Below are 16241 nucleotides of genomic sequence, written 5' to 3'. Positions count from 1 at the left end.
CCCCATAACTGTTGAATCGAGATTTTCTAATAGATTCAACAATTTTAATGAGTTTCTTAACTTATGAATCTAGCTGAATCAGACGCATTTACTGAAGAAGATGGTTTATAATTAAATCAAGATTTTAAGAACTTTTTAAACTTCATGATCACTAAATCTGACTAAATCTAGTTACTCAAAACTTTTAAATATCATTTATCACAAGTGCTTTTAATCAATCAAATCAGAATTACTCAAACAGTATGACAGTTTAATTCTATCTTGTCACTCAAACATCCCACACAAAAATATAAAAAAATTAACAAGAGCCATTTTTTTATTCCATTTAAGATGCAACAAATGCATTCTAACAGCTCCTAGGCACACGCTCTTAAAAGCGTTATTAATTATATATCTATTAATGTGTTACCAAAACAAGAAAAATAAAGGTGAAAATTTCTAACCTTTCAAATAGACAAGCTGTTATTGCGTAAATAGTTCTTTCAGAATTCCCAACATCCTGCCTTGACGTCACTAATTTTGTTGGCCAATGGATAATAATTCCCCTATAGCGACTATGACCTTGTGTAATCAGTTAACTAAAAAATACTGAAAAGATCTGCCTTGAAGAGTGAGGTTCGTCTGGTGTACTTTCACTCTTCAAATTTGGACGAGTCTGACCGGTCCAACTACCTGGTGAGTAAACTTACAATGAATTCGATTTAATTGTTCTTTTCTAAACAATGTAAATATTGGTTATCTTAGATTAAAATTTCTGTAACTAAATTTGGCTTTGTGTTGTATTTTATATTTGGAACGCAAAATATGACAAATTTAGAAATATTGAGAGGCCTTGAACCTAAGTTTATGTGAGACCTATATTTCCATCGAAGACGGTAAAAATTACAAAAATTCAAATGTTAGTATAACTGTTTTGCTTCATTTTAAATTTTATTGCAAACGATTTCTCCTCTATGTTTCAAACTACTTTGCGTCGAATTCCGAAAAAAAAATTATGAATAAAATACATATTGATTCATAATAATATATATGTGGAATAAATATGTATTTATAAAATATATATGCAAATATTATCATTTAGTTTCTAATTTTTGACGTGAAAGCCAGAAATGTCTATGCCACATTTCTCGTTTGGTGGGATAATTTAAAAAGTTTAGTAAAAATTTAAAATTTTAATAAATTTATAAGATAATTTAACAATATTTTTTAAAAAAAAAAACGTTAATTCACAATTAAAATTTAGTATCTTGAACTCTTAACATTAGATTCATTTCTTCGTTTCAAAATGGTATCAATCTAAAAGGAAATAATTTGTGGACGTAAATCGATTTTTTTAAATAATAATTATCAATCTTGTAAATTGTTTGAATTAAAATAATTTTTGATACTCGCACAATAGGAAATACAAGTAGTGCAAACATTCTCGGCAAGGCAATATTTTGTTTCACGGGATATTTATATTAAATGAAAATCAAATTTCGAATTATTGTTCTCAACTCAAAATTTTATGATATAAAACTAATGCATGTTAGCTATCATGCAAAATATAACAATTCTTGAAAACATATGTAGTAAGTTTAAAAAAAAAAAAATTCCAGTACCGACTTCACAGCGAGAGTGATTGTGCTCTTTATTCTATGCTTTTTTTAAGTTATATCGATTTCCATCGCAAACACAAAAGAATTATACTTCAGAATGACTATTGTTAATATTTCTTTTAAATTTACAATATCATCAATTTCTAATGCACGCTATATGTATATTGGGGGATCGGAAAGTAATGTCGTTTCGGTGCATTTGATATTTGTTATCAAGATTTCATTTTTAATCAATAACGTATTCATCCTCGTTAGCAACAACCTTTCAATGCCGGATCGAAAATGAATCGAAATGGATCATGAACTTGAATCAATACAACGATCAGAATTGTTAGACGAATTTAATATGTAAAAAAAAGACAAGTTTTTATTATTCAAACTAAAGAAGTTTTATAAAATAACAAGAGTAATCCTTTGTAATAAAATTTAATTTGATTAAAGACAATGTTTAAAAATTGCAAAGATTCATAATATTAATTTCACCATATTTGAATTTTAAACTGTTTTTAATTAAATTTAAAAATAAATAAATTTCCTCGGATTTTTTAATCGAGTTTAAGAAATATTTTAGAGTTTAATTACGAAATCTCACTCTTACCATAATTGTTTTATTCCATATTTTCATTTAGCTGCGATGAATCAGTGATAAAGACACTTAAATTGCCAATCATTCTTTTTTTTCCTCTAATGCCCGCCTGTGTTAACATCCGTCAATTCAGGTATCTACAGGGCGATTTTGTTGACCTCTCTTACAGGGGCACCATATTAGGTGGGCCAACGTCGCTCCAACAGTAAGGACAGATAGTACAGGGAAGGAAAGAACATCCATGTCTTGCCAGGAATTCGAACCCAGAACCTTTCTGATCCAAGGACAGTTCCCTGCCCCCTACACAGGCCGGTCGGCTAAATTGTCAATATTAAAGGTGAGGGTTCGATTCCCAGTGTAGCCCACCCAACTTTAGATCGATAAGTGAGATATTGTCTGGGACGCAAAGGCGGCTGCGGCTTGTGCGTAATGCTGACCACATTGCTACAATCATGTCATAGGTCACAAAATTGTGGGGCCTTAGCCTCCATGATGCCCCTGGCCCACAACAGGCTATTGCGGGAATGCTTTATTTTTTTTTATATATATATCATTACGTATATAAGTCAAAAACTCTGGTTCAGCTTTTCCCCTAGGGACGACAAAGTGTGATGACTTTTGAAAATCTGGGATTTATTTCATTAAACCATTGAAAACTGCGTATGAATGCTCTATTATGTGACTATTCATAAACTATTCAATATTTTTTCTCTAGAATCATAATAGTTAAAATGTGGCTAAACATTTGCTAAGTCGAAATATCTAATGTCCAATTGATACTAAGTGTTTCTGGTGTAATTGCTGAACTTTGTAACAGTTAGTGCTCATTTTCCAGGGTCATTTCGTCAGAAGTAATTATGTTGCCAAGGATTTGTCCATCAGTTGTAACTCTTTTCACTTGCTCTTTACTCTTCTGCAGAGCGCAGGTAGATAATCCAAGGTCTCTGGATAACAATGATGATTACGAGTCTGATTACTCGGAACCAGGTAGAGCAACTGAAGATTGTCTTTGTGTGCCATTCTATCTATGCGTGGATGGTGAGATAGTGGATGATGGATCGAACATTATTGATCCAAGACGAAAACCGCAAAACGAAGAATTAGCTTTGGTAAGTAAAAATTATAATGGTCGTAACCCTAATAGCAGAAATCTTTTTGCAGATTATTACAATATCTGCAGACGCTTTTATCACCGATTTAAGAGAAAAACTTCTAAAAAATTGCTGAGGAGATAAAGGGGAATTTTTTTTCTATCCTCCTTGATGCAAGATTAAAGACAATTTTTTTCCCTTTTACGTCTAACACAAAAAAAAAATTTTGAATTATTCAGATCTTATATGATGTATTCTCATATTCTGAACTTCGTATTTGCATATTATGAGCTCCTCGCAAATTTTGAAATGTCCTGAAATTTTTAATTTGAAACGAAAAATAGTCAGCATGTATTTAGATAAAGATCTTTAATCAGCTATATCTATATTTTCTCTTGAATAATATCAAAACTGATTAGAAGCAAAATTTTTTAATTAATAATTTCTGAATTATTTTTTTTTATTCTACTTAGTTTTGACTTATTTTTATAGAGATATATTCCATTTCAAAATATTAATGAATGTTTAAAATTCTAATTTACGTAACAAAAGCTTTTTATGTCCAATTTTCATTTTATTTAAAAGAAAAGGAAAAAAAGATTTTTTATATCCTCTTTGGCGTAAAATAAGGGACTATTTTTCCCTTTTTAAATTTGACACACAAAAAAAGAAAACTGGGAATATTCAGATCGCATATACTGTATTCCTTTATTCAGAACTTCTTATTTGTGTATTTCACTTTGCCTTTGCACATTCTGAATTATTCAAAAACTTATACATTCTAAAACGAAAAATAATCAGTATATATTTAGATGAAGATGTATAATTAGCTTTATTTTAGCTTGAATACAATTAAAAATTAAAAAAAAAAAACACGATACAAATTTTGTAAAAAAATTTACTAATTTCTAAATTATTTGTTATTTTATTTGGTTCAGATTTTTTTTTTCATCGAAACCTTTCCCATTTGAAAATATTAATGAATGTATAAAATTCTAATTAAAGTTAAAAAAATTTAATTATAAACTTTTTAATGATTAATTTTTAGTAATCTTTACAACTTTGCTTGATACAAGCTAAATTAAGCTGATCTATTACTGACAATGCTGCATTGGGATTACAAACGAATTTGAATCAATGAAGATTATGCAGCAGTTTGACTGAGAAAATTCCTTTTTTTTTTATGTTACTTTGTGCTCGTCATCATTACCAAAATTATCTGAAAGAAATTTATTAGTTTATTTTACCTTGGTTTCCTCATAAACTTTCACAATCTTACTTTCACCTTTTTGAACTACTCAAATGAAACCGCAAACACCGAACAAAAAAATACCTATTTTAAAATTAAATTTTATCACGATGTCTTATAGAAGTTAGGCGAAACAGGTCAGTTGCTTACTTTTTTCTTACAAGCATGTCCTTACTGATACTAAGAAAATGACAAATCTCTGCCCACCTTTTTCCACGAAGAAAATTTCATAACCATCTCAAATTTTTTTAGAATTGGAAGTACGAAAGTTAATAAAATTTAGTAAACATTAATCAAAGTTTAATGGAAAGTTAACCAAAAGTATCTTCAGATTATTTCTGTTTTTTTTTTTCAATAAATTTATCAAATGAGGAAATTCAATTTAGTGAAACTAAATCGATGGTCTTCAATTTTCCAATTTTCACTAATCTTCAAATTATTTTATCGATAAAAATAGAAAATAATTGATGAGCTACATTTTTTCGGGAACGCGGAGATTTACGACTTTAATATTTCTCAATGTGTTGGTGATTGACTTAATTGTTTGAATAAAATTTTATAATCACATGTTAAAACTCTTACCTTCAAACATCATTAGTTAAAATCGATTAAATTCATTGAATAAATTAACCTTTAACGGACCATAAAAACAGCATGACGTTTTTAATTACTGGGTCGAATCAGAGGCACCTCGAAAGGAGGACTTATGAATTCAGAGAACCACGGTACTCGTTTCGTGACGTCATGCATCACGATTCATCTACGTTTCTTTACTTTCTTTTTAAATTTTAGTAGTTAGAATGTTATTCTAAAGAGATTGCTTCATTCTTTAAATTTCAAGCTCTGCTAGAAAGGGAAATCTTCATTTCAACAAAAACATAATTGTTAAATTTCCTAAGTAATAATTTTAAAGGAATATTTATTTAGCTATTATTTTGTGAAGGAGTGCAGAGAATTTAGGAAATAACTTTTTCACCTATCTGCTATTTTATAATTCATAATATGAATCTTAAGCAGAGAAAGAAAAAGGAAATCTCAATACATTTAAATATTTCATCTAATAAATATTTTTTTTTTAGATTTATCGATAAAATGGAATACCACTATAGCCTCTTCAAGGCTTTGTGCCAATGAAATATGGGAGCAAACCAATCCAAAAATTAATCTCATAAAAAATATGAGCTAAAAAATAACAAGCGAAGCTATATCTTGAAGAATTGAACTATTTTCTTAGGCCATTTATGACTAAATTGTCAAATGTCTGATTTTCACATAAAATTAGAATTATTCATTTTTATCTTTCCAAAACCATTTGAATTTTGTTTCTATAACTATAGCAACAAAAGTTATTATCTAAGAAAAATCACCTTGAGGCCGAGATGGCAAGACCTGTAAGTTTAACCATAAACTCAAAACTAGTTTTCTCGTTTTATTACCCCTATTTTCAAATGTGATATCTTAAAATATGTTAGTCCTCATTTTTAGAACCACTATAAAACAATTAAAAGTGAAAAATAATAATTTATGACAAAGTTGGATGCTTTAAAAAAATATCATCTTTTTTAAAATATTTTGACAATTTTAAACACCTAACAACTTGAAGGGAAAAAAATCGTTTTAAACTTTTATTATATTAATATCATGTTTTAGTACATAATACATAAGCAAAAATTAAATTGTAAAGTAACTCCGATGATATTAGAGTACCTTAAATGCTTAACACTGTGTTTGATGGCATAGAATTTTCCATTTTATTTATTTATTTATTTATTTTTTGGTTTGATTTGACGCAGATTTCCCTTTTATATGTATCTATATAATATTTTTTTCTGACGCTCTAATTAAAATCAAAAATGTATTTAGGTATTTTTTTAATTACAAAAAACAGGAATAATTACCGAACAAAATCTGTTAAATTATCGGAATTACGTTTGCACTAAAATACAAAATCAAAAAGGATTTTTTTATTCATATTCAAAATTAATCGATAATTAATTTTGCAAATTAAAGAAATTTTAAAGATGAATAAAACTGTTTCTCTTGGATAAAAATAACTGAAAATTTGAAAAATTATTCTTTTTAAGTGAGCTGTGTTTGGAATTTTCTACATTAATGCTTTAAATGACACCGGCGTTTCAGGCTGTATATCATAACTATAAATTATTAAAATGCTAAAATATTTTTTTTAACCTACATTAATTCAAAATAATGAAAAAAGTATGACGAAATTCTGAGTCAAAAAGTTAACTCATTTAATCTACATGCACAGGAACATATAGTCTATGCAGATATTGGTGCAATGTGGATGTGTTATCAATGTCACATTATTTATCAGTGTCGACAGAAATAAAAATCGTGGAAGCGTGTTACGTTCTTGTCATCTCATAATAACACGGAAGTCGAAAAAGGAAGAAGATAAAACAGCAAATAAATATTTGTGTCCGCTAAAAGCTCCGGAAATTTGGAAGTCCCAATTTTCTAAGTAATTTGTCGGAATGAAAGGAAATTTAATCTTTGTACCAGTTAGTACATTTCGTATCTATCCTCCTGTGCTATTTACTTGACTTGAAATAGTCACAGTTTTACAGTGTTCATTCAAATGACTTGAAAATATTGGACATTTATTTCTGAATTTCATAGATTGTCTCGATTCTCGGTATGTGCGGCCTTAAAAATAAAAACTTTATTTGCAATAAAAAGGGATTAGCTTTTACAAAATATTATTTAGTTATCTTGGTTAAACAATATCATTGAAAATTTGTTAAAATCCACAAAAAAAGTTTTTATCAGGTTTTTTTAAATTTATCTTCCGTTTAGCTGAACTTAAAACGTTGTAAGTTGCAAAAGAAATGAAAGCTTTAATGTGTATTTTCCTGTAAAAAAAAACATTTCCTAGAATAGATTTAAAAATACATTCAACACCTGATATAATGACCCTCGTAGTCCGTGCGTTAGAAACATTTTAATGTGAGGTTGTTACATTGTGAGTGCACAATGTCGTCAATATTTAGTGATAGCTTAAAAAAAAAAATACTTTACCATTAATAAAGCAATGCTTTACTTAAAAAAAAATTTGGTAAATAACAAAAAAATTATTACTAATGCAACTTTTTTTCTTTATTAATATATACAAAGTATAGTTTAAAATAATATTGCATTGGTGAAAAATGCTTTTATATTGTATCCTTTGAAGAGAAAGTTATAAATGACCATAAATTATGATTCTAGGATTTAATATAAGAATTTAGGGGTTTATATAACTTTCCTTCCCTTCATTTAACATTTAAAAGGGACTTGGGTATGTTTATTGTGTGATAGCATCAAAGAAAATAATGATTTTAAGTCATTTCTTTGAAACTTTTTCTAAATTAAATGACTAAATTTCGGTCGCTATATCGGAATAAATGATTCAGTGCGGACGTTCTAAAGGATAAAACTAACATTGCATTTATAGAATAACAAACTGGGAGCAATGCATCGGTCGTTATAACCACTCCAGCCAGAAAAATTTTCCCATTCTTAGCAATTAGGGACTCGTACTGCTTAATTTCTTCATTTGAAATATAAGCAAATAATATTTGAGCTGAATACTCTTAGATGTATATTTTCAAAAGTGTGCTTTTTCTAAAAACACCAAAATAAGTTCTATTTTTTGTAATGAAAGCTAATGATGAACATTGACTTTCTATAAGCATCGCATAATTTAAACTTTATTTGAGATTACAAACGTTTCTCTTCTCACAACTATTAAAAATCTATTACGTTTAATTTTTGTTCTGCACTGTTGAGCATTTTTTCCACAAAGGAGCTTTTTTTACATTGTATCAATACTCTGAAAATTAATGTTGCTAAATTTGGAGGCTATTGTTCAACACTGTTTAGGGACACGAAGTTGTGAGTTCCAGCTGGTGGACGGAGAACAAAGTGGCAACCGTAAGTTCGTGAAGGCAGACCAATTACCAACTAGATTTTTTCGCTTATATAATATTTTAGGAAGTCAAAAAGCGGTGAAACCCTGAACAGTTTCTACCCATCGCCCATTTACACTTAAAATATTGTCGTATAGTTTGTCTATGGAAAGATATCCCCTTACCAGCAAGTTTAAAGTCGTCTGCTGTAATGAAAAAATAAGAAATAACACCTTTCAAAGAGGGCAGTTTCTCCCTCTCTCCTGATCCCCTTTCTCACACCGACCCCCTAGAGCCAAAATTTGTCTTTAAGATTGACCCAACACCTCTACTTGAAATAGCTAGACCTCGTAACTATAGTCACAGCCACTGCTCCAGAAAAATGGCAAGGAGGTTATTTCCATAAACTGACTATAGATTCAGAACAATAACACCGATGACAACAGGGGCTAACGTAGTATCATGAAGTAGTGAGTTAATGAAGACAGATCAATTTTCTATTGCAGACAGCTAGTATATAATATTAAAAATTTTATTACAGCTAACTATAATTGGCAGATTGTATTACAGTAATATAAAATTTATCTCATTTAAGCCATTCTTGATTGCCTAGTTTTTCACACCAAAACATAATCCTGAAACTTCTTTTCCAAAGTTGATATCCATTGCCGTTATAAAATCATTAAAGATATACATTAGAAGCTGTGAATTTAATTGCTTTGATAATACAGAAAATTCCTTGCCATACTGCTCTTTCACTTTTCGGAAGCATTTTGAAATTATATATATTTATCAAAATATTAATGTTTTCAAATGAATGCGGATAATTGAAAGTATATTTTAATTGTATCTTTTTGGTAATTTTAAAATTATAGTTTGTTGCCACAAAATTAAACAGGTTTCTCTCTAAAAAATTAACCCTCGGGATAACGCAACCTAGAGGTATCCAGATTAGTTTACAGTAACGTTTTATTAAGCTAGTCCGAATTGAAATATATTATTGGGGGGACCGGAAAGTAATGTCGTTTCGGCACATTAAATATTCATTAGTCTTAGATACCAATTCATTTTTTTCCCGATCCGACATTGAAAGCTTGTTGCTAATGAGGGTGAATGAATACATTATTGATTAAAAATAAAATCTTGATAACAAATATCAAATGCACCGAAACTACATTACTTTCCGGCCCCCTTAGTACTTTGTACCAAAACTGAATAATTGTTTAATATAAAATTTTTGTTGTCCTGTTTAAAATAAAATGTATATTGTTTAATTCAAAGGATGAAAAATATGTTCCTCCAGGGTGTGGACCATACCATGTATGTTGCCGTAATCCAGAAACTTCAACTATAGTTCCTTATGAGCACAAATGTGGAACAAGAAATCCAGGAGGTATCAATGGACGCATATTATCTGCACATGAAAGCGGAGAAGCTGAATTTGGAGAATGGCCTTGGCAGGTATTAGCTTCTATTTTATCAATTGGCTTAGTTTCAAACAAGTTGCAACAGCAAAATATTAATTTTTAACACTTAGTATGGCATCATGTGCTTTTCAATTTTAAATCCAGAACTATTAGTTTATTGTTAGCATCCAGTAACAATTGTCATCTAGTAAAAAGCAGTGCATTAAATTTTTAAAAATAGATTTAAGCATTGAATTAAAAATATTGTATTAACCCTTTGTCCAAAGAAAAGATGTACTTTATGCTTTCTGATAATTAAAAAAGCTATTTATGAGTTTTTATAATTTGTATACAAGGGTGTTTCCAGAAATAGCGTTGTTTTTGTGCAATTGTTATACGATAAGAGATAGTTAAAAACACGTTCGTTAGCATCACTACGTTACATTTAAAATTAAAATAATCCGGAAACTAATTAAAATCGCAAGAAAAAGTTTAATTTTCTGTTTTGAGCATCTACCAAGCCTGCCTTTTATTTTGGACACAGCTCAAGATGCGCGTTTAAGAACATGGATGTGGCTCTAAAGGAGGTTGTCATGTGTCCTATAAATTTATAATAGTGAAATTAAATTGATCTTGCACGAATTTAGATTTTCAAAACCCACTTCATCGTTTCGTGATCTGAAAACGAAGAGATAGTCTGAAAAGTTACGACTGTAATATACTCAGCCACCTCTACTCCAAAGTGATTATGCCTAACCTTTCAAAAAGTAAGCACGAAATTCCTTTTTTAGTTGTTAAATTTGAGTTGAATATTGAAAAGTTGCATTTTTTGCTGTGCCCATTTTCTCAATCAGGCATTTTGCGCCGATATATATATTTCCATAAAGTAAGCAATATCTTAAGTTGAAAACTATCCTATGCTTAATAGGAGTGTAAAAAAAAAATTTTTAAAAAATGATCCAGGCGTTTCTGTGCACAATTGACATAGCATGTGAAAAAAAAGATTTCTTCTCTATTATACAGCTAGATGGAGTCTCACTAATTGTGTGTGACGGCTACAGCGAAAAAACATCGCAAGTGCTTCATGATAGATTTCGAGAAAAGTGACATGACAACTATTTTCTTTCTATTGCTATCAACACCAAAACAGAATTTCATAAAACTACTAAAACAAATTTTTTAATTTGAAAACTTACCTTAATAAAAATTACGAGATAAAAATACTCCTGAAGCCACTTCGCATTTTTTTCCTGCAGATAAAAAACTATATAAGATGTTGCAATCAATCGAACACATTACTTGCTATTTGATAATTAAATATTAGTTTCAAATTGTTTCAGAAGAAAATTATTTAATTCTAAAACTGTGAAAATCTTTTTTATTGTAGGCTGCTGTATTAAGACGAGATGGAAATGATTTTATCTTCAAGTGTGGAGGAACTTTGATTGATAATCGACACATACTCACTGTAGCTCATTGTGTTGATAAATTCTTGTGAGTTTCTTATTGACTTACTTGTTAGACTAGATAATTATCAGGTTTTTTTTTTAATGATTGGGTTTCTAAGGTAAACAAGGTTCAAAAGTTGAGAATGTATTAAATGAATTTTATACACTAGTTTGAGAAGTTGCGTAATTAATGAGATATAAATTTATAAAATGAGTTGCTTTAATTAATGAGAAATAAAATACTGAAATCAGTAGATATTTCCGTAAGGAGAGAGGGACAAAGTTGCAAAAGAAAAAAGTTGTTTTGCAAGCAATTTTAAACTCTTCCATACATAATGCAACATCTTCATTGAAATATTAGTAGTAATATCACAATGCAAAAAATTTTTAAGGTAAAATCTATATATATATATTTCTCTTACACGGCACCAAAAAAAAGCCTCATTACAACTCCCCGAATGGCAACGTTAGAAAATCGACCAATGATTGCTGCTAAAAATGTCACATGGCAAATTTAGATGAGGTGGTTCAACATATAGCGCTTTTAAAAACGGAAGCAATAACCAGAGTGAGCATTATCAGGTTGTTCAATTCATGCCCTAAAAACATGATAATATTTAATTTAAACTCAATTAGGAATTAATCAATTAATTGAAGTGAGAATGCTTTAAAAGGCCGCTGTTGAATTGATATTTTTCTACTGGGAGCTACCTAAACGTCTAAGTGTTTGCATTGAATTTTTTTTATATTTCGTGTTTATTTATGCATTGAATTTTCACCCTTTAAAATGCAGAATATTAGTGAAGCTGCTAGGGCTTTTAAACGTAATGAAAGAAAACGTGTTCGAAGAGCCCAAGAAAGTGTTGAGGAATGTTATGGAAGACGTAGATTGCAGAGATCAAGTGCAATAATAACTTTTCAAGATGTAACAGTAGATGTCGAAGAGTATAATATTGGCTCAATGACGGAACAATGTAGTTATTGTAATGCTTACTTCTGGGCCAAAGAAAGAAATTCTGGCAAATATACGAAACAAGTTTTTAGTCATGAACAACTTTATGTTGGCCTGTCAAGAGTTAAGTCATTCGACAGTCTTTCAGTAATTGCCCCAAGATGCCAAATCTATAACTGTGTTTTCAAAGAAATTCTAAATGCTTAGTGTTAATTTCTTAGAGCTTTGCAGAAAAAAATGTTTTTTTGGAAAAAATTTTATTGAAACTTCTACTGGCAGTAGGTAAGGGTAACTGCCAAAATCAAAACTCCCCGATTAGAAATGCAGCATGGCGACCTCCACGTGGTATTTCTCGGGTAATGCTAACAGCCATGCATTTTAATTTATTGTATGCAAAACATCCTTATTTTGTTCTAAAATGTTATGTACTTTATCACAAATGTTAATTAATATAGAAATTGATTTCAATAATGCTGATCACCAAAAAATATTTTATTTGGCGATAAAACAAATTTTTGTGTTCTTGAAAATGAAAGACTTTTTGAGGGTTATTATCTCACAAGGAAAAGTTAGGGTTTAAAGTGTATATTTTTAAATAATAAAATTTTTTTCTAAAACTTTCAGAATTTCTAGCATTAACTAATTTATTATACACATTTAGTTGAATTTAGGTGAGTAACTGCAATATTTGATAATTTATTTTGCTGATATGTTTCTCATTTAGCTAATGTTTTGATTTTTTCACCATGTACAATCTAAATAGCTAATCTACTTTTTTAAAAGCCAATAAAAATATTGATAGAATTCTTCTACATAAGTACAATACTATGTCTTTGTGCTAGAACATTGTGTTCATTGGCGAGCGAGCGCAGAGAGCCATGGCATAGGATTGCGTAGCAATTCTTGGGGGTTGGCGAGCATTAGCGAGCAGAGGTGGAGCCCCGTAGTATCTTATAGTGTTGGTTTATTTTTTATACAATTTTAATTTTTAGAACTAAAACAAAAACGAGAGAATGTCAATATAAAGTTTTATTTCGAGATTCAATTTTAAGAATTCTATAGAACGTACCTAATATTTTTCTCCACAAAAATAAGTGAAGTCATAAAAATTAATTTTTTTTATTATTTTAACATATAAATTGATTTTAAATATTTTTTTCCCACTTCAATTAGAACTGACAAAGGAAGTATGGTTATTCGACTGGGAGAATGGGACACTCAAAATACAGACGAGTTTATGAAGCACGAAGATTATGGCGCAGAACAGATAATGCTCCATCCTCAGTATAGAGAGAGAAATCTTTTTAATGACATTGCAGTCGTTCGCTTGGATAAAGACGTCGTCTTTAAACCCCACATAGACACGGCATGCCTTCCCCACGATGAAGACGACTTCACAGGACATGAATGCATTACTACTGGATGGGGTACAGATGCATACAGTAAGTATTGAGCAACACTTAAATTTACTAAGATAAGTAAGGAAAACAGTTTTGTGTACTTTTATAATATTACGCAGAAATAGCTCAATAATATGAGATGGCTGGATTAGCTTAACCCATTGGTAGTGATCATAGACTAAGGACCAAATGGTGTAATTGTGATTGCAAAAATTATTTTTGCAGTAGCTGAATTTTACACTATGATATGGTGGAATTTTATCATACGCTTATTAATTTTCTAAATTGCATGATGATGTTCACTAATTTATACTTATAACACAATAAAATTCATTAAGTTTACTTAGGTTTTTAATTGTAAGATTATAGCTAAATGCGGCTCTCAAAACTAAAACAATTTTTTATCAGACCTTGAGATAACAAACCATAAACCATTTAGAATGTGCAGAGATTTAAAAAAAATTTCTGGCACTTGCGCCATGTCTAATTTTTGCAATATGACATTTTGCAGATGGCACTGGACTAATAACACAAAGCAGTCAACAAAAAATAAAGAGCTGCTTTTTTTAAAATAAAAAAAAATTCTGTAAAGTATAGTAGCAATATTGGATGCCATTAAAAGAATGGTAGTACAGGTAAATATCTGGACAAAAAATTGCAAAAGAAATGAAAAAATAATCTGGTGGGATTGCAGGTACTAGAAATATACATTAAAATTAATGAGGATACACTCTTTGATCCAAATATGAGAAAAGAAGCATTTTGGGTAAATATTTTATATAACAATTTTAATAAAATAAGGCTAACACCCGATTTTAGAGTAATTTTTTGATTATTTTTAAAAAATAAAACTAGTCATTTGTAGCACTTGTAATTGTTTCCTAATTTCATTTTCTGAAATAGAGCCTTTCACTTAATTTTCCAGCACATCATTGTATGCTAGGATTCTGTTCTTGACTATTTCATAGACTTCTGATTTTCATATATATATATTTTTAAACATTGGTCGTAATTCATTTTTTTCAGAAAGCGGACGATTTTCCCTGATCATGAAAGAAGTAACTCTACCAGTTCTAGCAAATGATGAATGCCAGGCGATGCTCCGAAAAACAAGATTAGGACCACGCTTCAAATTGCATGGAGGTTTCCTCTGCGCTGGAGGTAAAGCTGGGCAAGACACATGCAAGGGTGATGGTGGTGGGCCTTTGGTTTGCTACAGAAATGACAACTCTTACGCGGTTGCCGGACTAGTGTCCTGGGGAATTGATTGTGGGCATGAAGGAGTACCAGGAGTGTATGTCAATGTTAGAAAATACCTGGATTGGATCACTTCCCAAACACAGAAGCCATTAGAAGAGTACTGGAATTCCTGATTGTCTACACACGTCCTCACAAGTTCAAGAAATCTGCGAAATACTGCATTTATATAGTTCATTTGTTAATATTTCTGGTGTTTTTTCATCTTCTTGAAACTCATCAATATATATTGGTTTTTATTTGATTTCATAATTGTGTCAAAACGCTCATTCATTTAATGTACTGAAAGTTTTAATAAAACATAAGATTTTTAAACTATCTTGTTTAGTTTATGCATAACATTATAATACTGTTTCGTTGCACATAATGATAAACAGACAGTAAAATAATGTTTGAGGCAAAATTATGAGATTTTTCCTACTGTGTGCTTTTTTCTTACATTGAATATTAAGAGACAAATTGCTTTTAGTTTTAGGAAATCCTCAAGCTAGATCAGAAAAAGCTGGAACTAGCACTCTAACCGTGCCGCCCTAGGCCATTCAAATTTTTGGGGCACTTAGATTAAATTTTTTTCTCGTATATTTTTTATTTATTCAAATATAAAAGTATTTACATATCTTTTTAAGAAAGCATATTTAAATTAGAACTAAAAAATATTTTGAAAATTCATTGTTTTTCTTGAAATCAAATTTAAGGGGGCCATGGCCTAATGAGTCCTGCACTCAAAGGTAGTAGATAAAAAAATAGTGTGTTGAGCAATCTAAACTCAGAATTTCAAGAACCCAGTTTTTCTCCATGTTAAACAAACTGTGCACACTTTTTCAACTAGACTAAGTAGCACAGCATGAAAGATGGAGATCACAATAGGAGAATGTTATCTTGAATACTTCCCGCTTCAAAATAATCTGGAGGCAATACAAACAAAAGTTATGAAAAGTTTATTTCTTTTCAATCAATATGACAAAGATGGCAGTGGTATCTACAATAAGAACATTGCATTACAGAGCCTTAAACTGAAATTAACAAAACAGTTGAAATTCATGAAGTGGCCATCTAAATTAACCAAGTATGATAAATTATATTTACATAGATAGTTCAATATAATAGAAATAAAAATTATTTTTTTAAAAAATATATGGATTTTTGATTAGGGGCTGGGTGGCCCTGAATATCCCAATTCCTAGGTTCTATGAAGCGGTCGGCCCTTAGAACAGGACATGGTCTTATTATGAATTTCAATGACAGTAAAAATTTAACATTTTTTCGAGATTAAAAGAATTAGTTTCTGATTAAATAATTAAAATTTTCCTAGATCATAGTTAAATTTACAAACTTCAAAACAGATG

General features: G+C 29.9%; 2 protein-coding genes across 2 annotated transcripts in view; one reads left to right on the top strand and one right to left on the bottom strand.

The window, feature by feature from the left end:
• The window catches only part of LOC107443846 (tryptase alpha/beta-1), a 34597-nt gene extending 34013 nt beyond the window's left edge, over nucleotides 1–584 (bottom strand). Inside the window, exon 1 of the mRNA XM_043041741.3 lies at nucleotides 444–584. The gene's annotated coding sequence lies outside the window, so the exon portion shown is untranslated. The remainder of the gene's footprint in view (nucleotides 1–443) is intronic.
• On the top strand, nucleotides 537–15213 carry LOC107443855 (phenoloxidase-activating factor 2). Its single transcript, XM_043041780.3, has 6 exons — nucleotides 537–675; nucleotides 3020–3293; nucleotides 9714–9893; nucleotides 11226–11332; nucleotides 13412–13680; nucleotides 14665–15213. The coding sequence occupies exons 2-6, from the start codon at nucleotides 3042–3044 to the stop codon at nucleotides 15009–15011; spliced, it is 1155 nt and encodes a 384-aa protein (XP_042897714.2). The 5' UTR covers nucleotides 537–675; nucleotides 3020–3041; the 3' UTR covers nucleotides 15012–15213.
• Nucleotides 15214–16241: the final 1028 nt, after the last annotated feature.

Source organism: Parasteatoda tepidariorum, chromosome 6 (genome assembly GCF_982258835.1).
Source record: "Parasteatoda tepidariorum strain Cologne lab strain chromosome 6, Ptep-v5.0, whole genome shotgun sequence".
Classification (NCBI taxonomy): domain Eukaryota; kingdom Metazoa; phylum Arthropoda; class Arachnida; order Araneae; family Theridiidae; genus Parasteatoda; species Parasteatoda tepidariorum.
Note: the sequence above shows the minus strand (reverse complement) of the source record. Positions and strands in the feature narration are given on the sequence as shown.

Coding starts and splice junctions, on each gene's coding strand:
- LOC107443855 (XM_043041780.3), top strand. CDS start 3,042: ATGTTGCCAAGGATTTGTCCATCAGTTGTAACTCTTTTCACTTGCTCT. Junction 9,894..11,225: donor TTGGAGAATGGCCTTGGCAG/GTATTAGCTTCT, acceptor TTTTTATTGTAG/GCTGCTGTATTAAGACGAGA. Junction 13,681..14,664: donor ATGGGGTACAGATGCATACA/GTAAGTATTGAG, acceptor CATTTTTTTCAG/AAAGCGGACGATTTTCCCTG.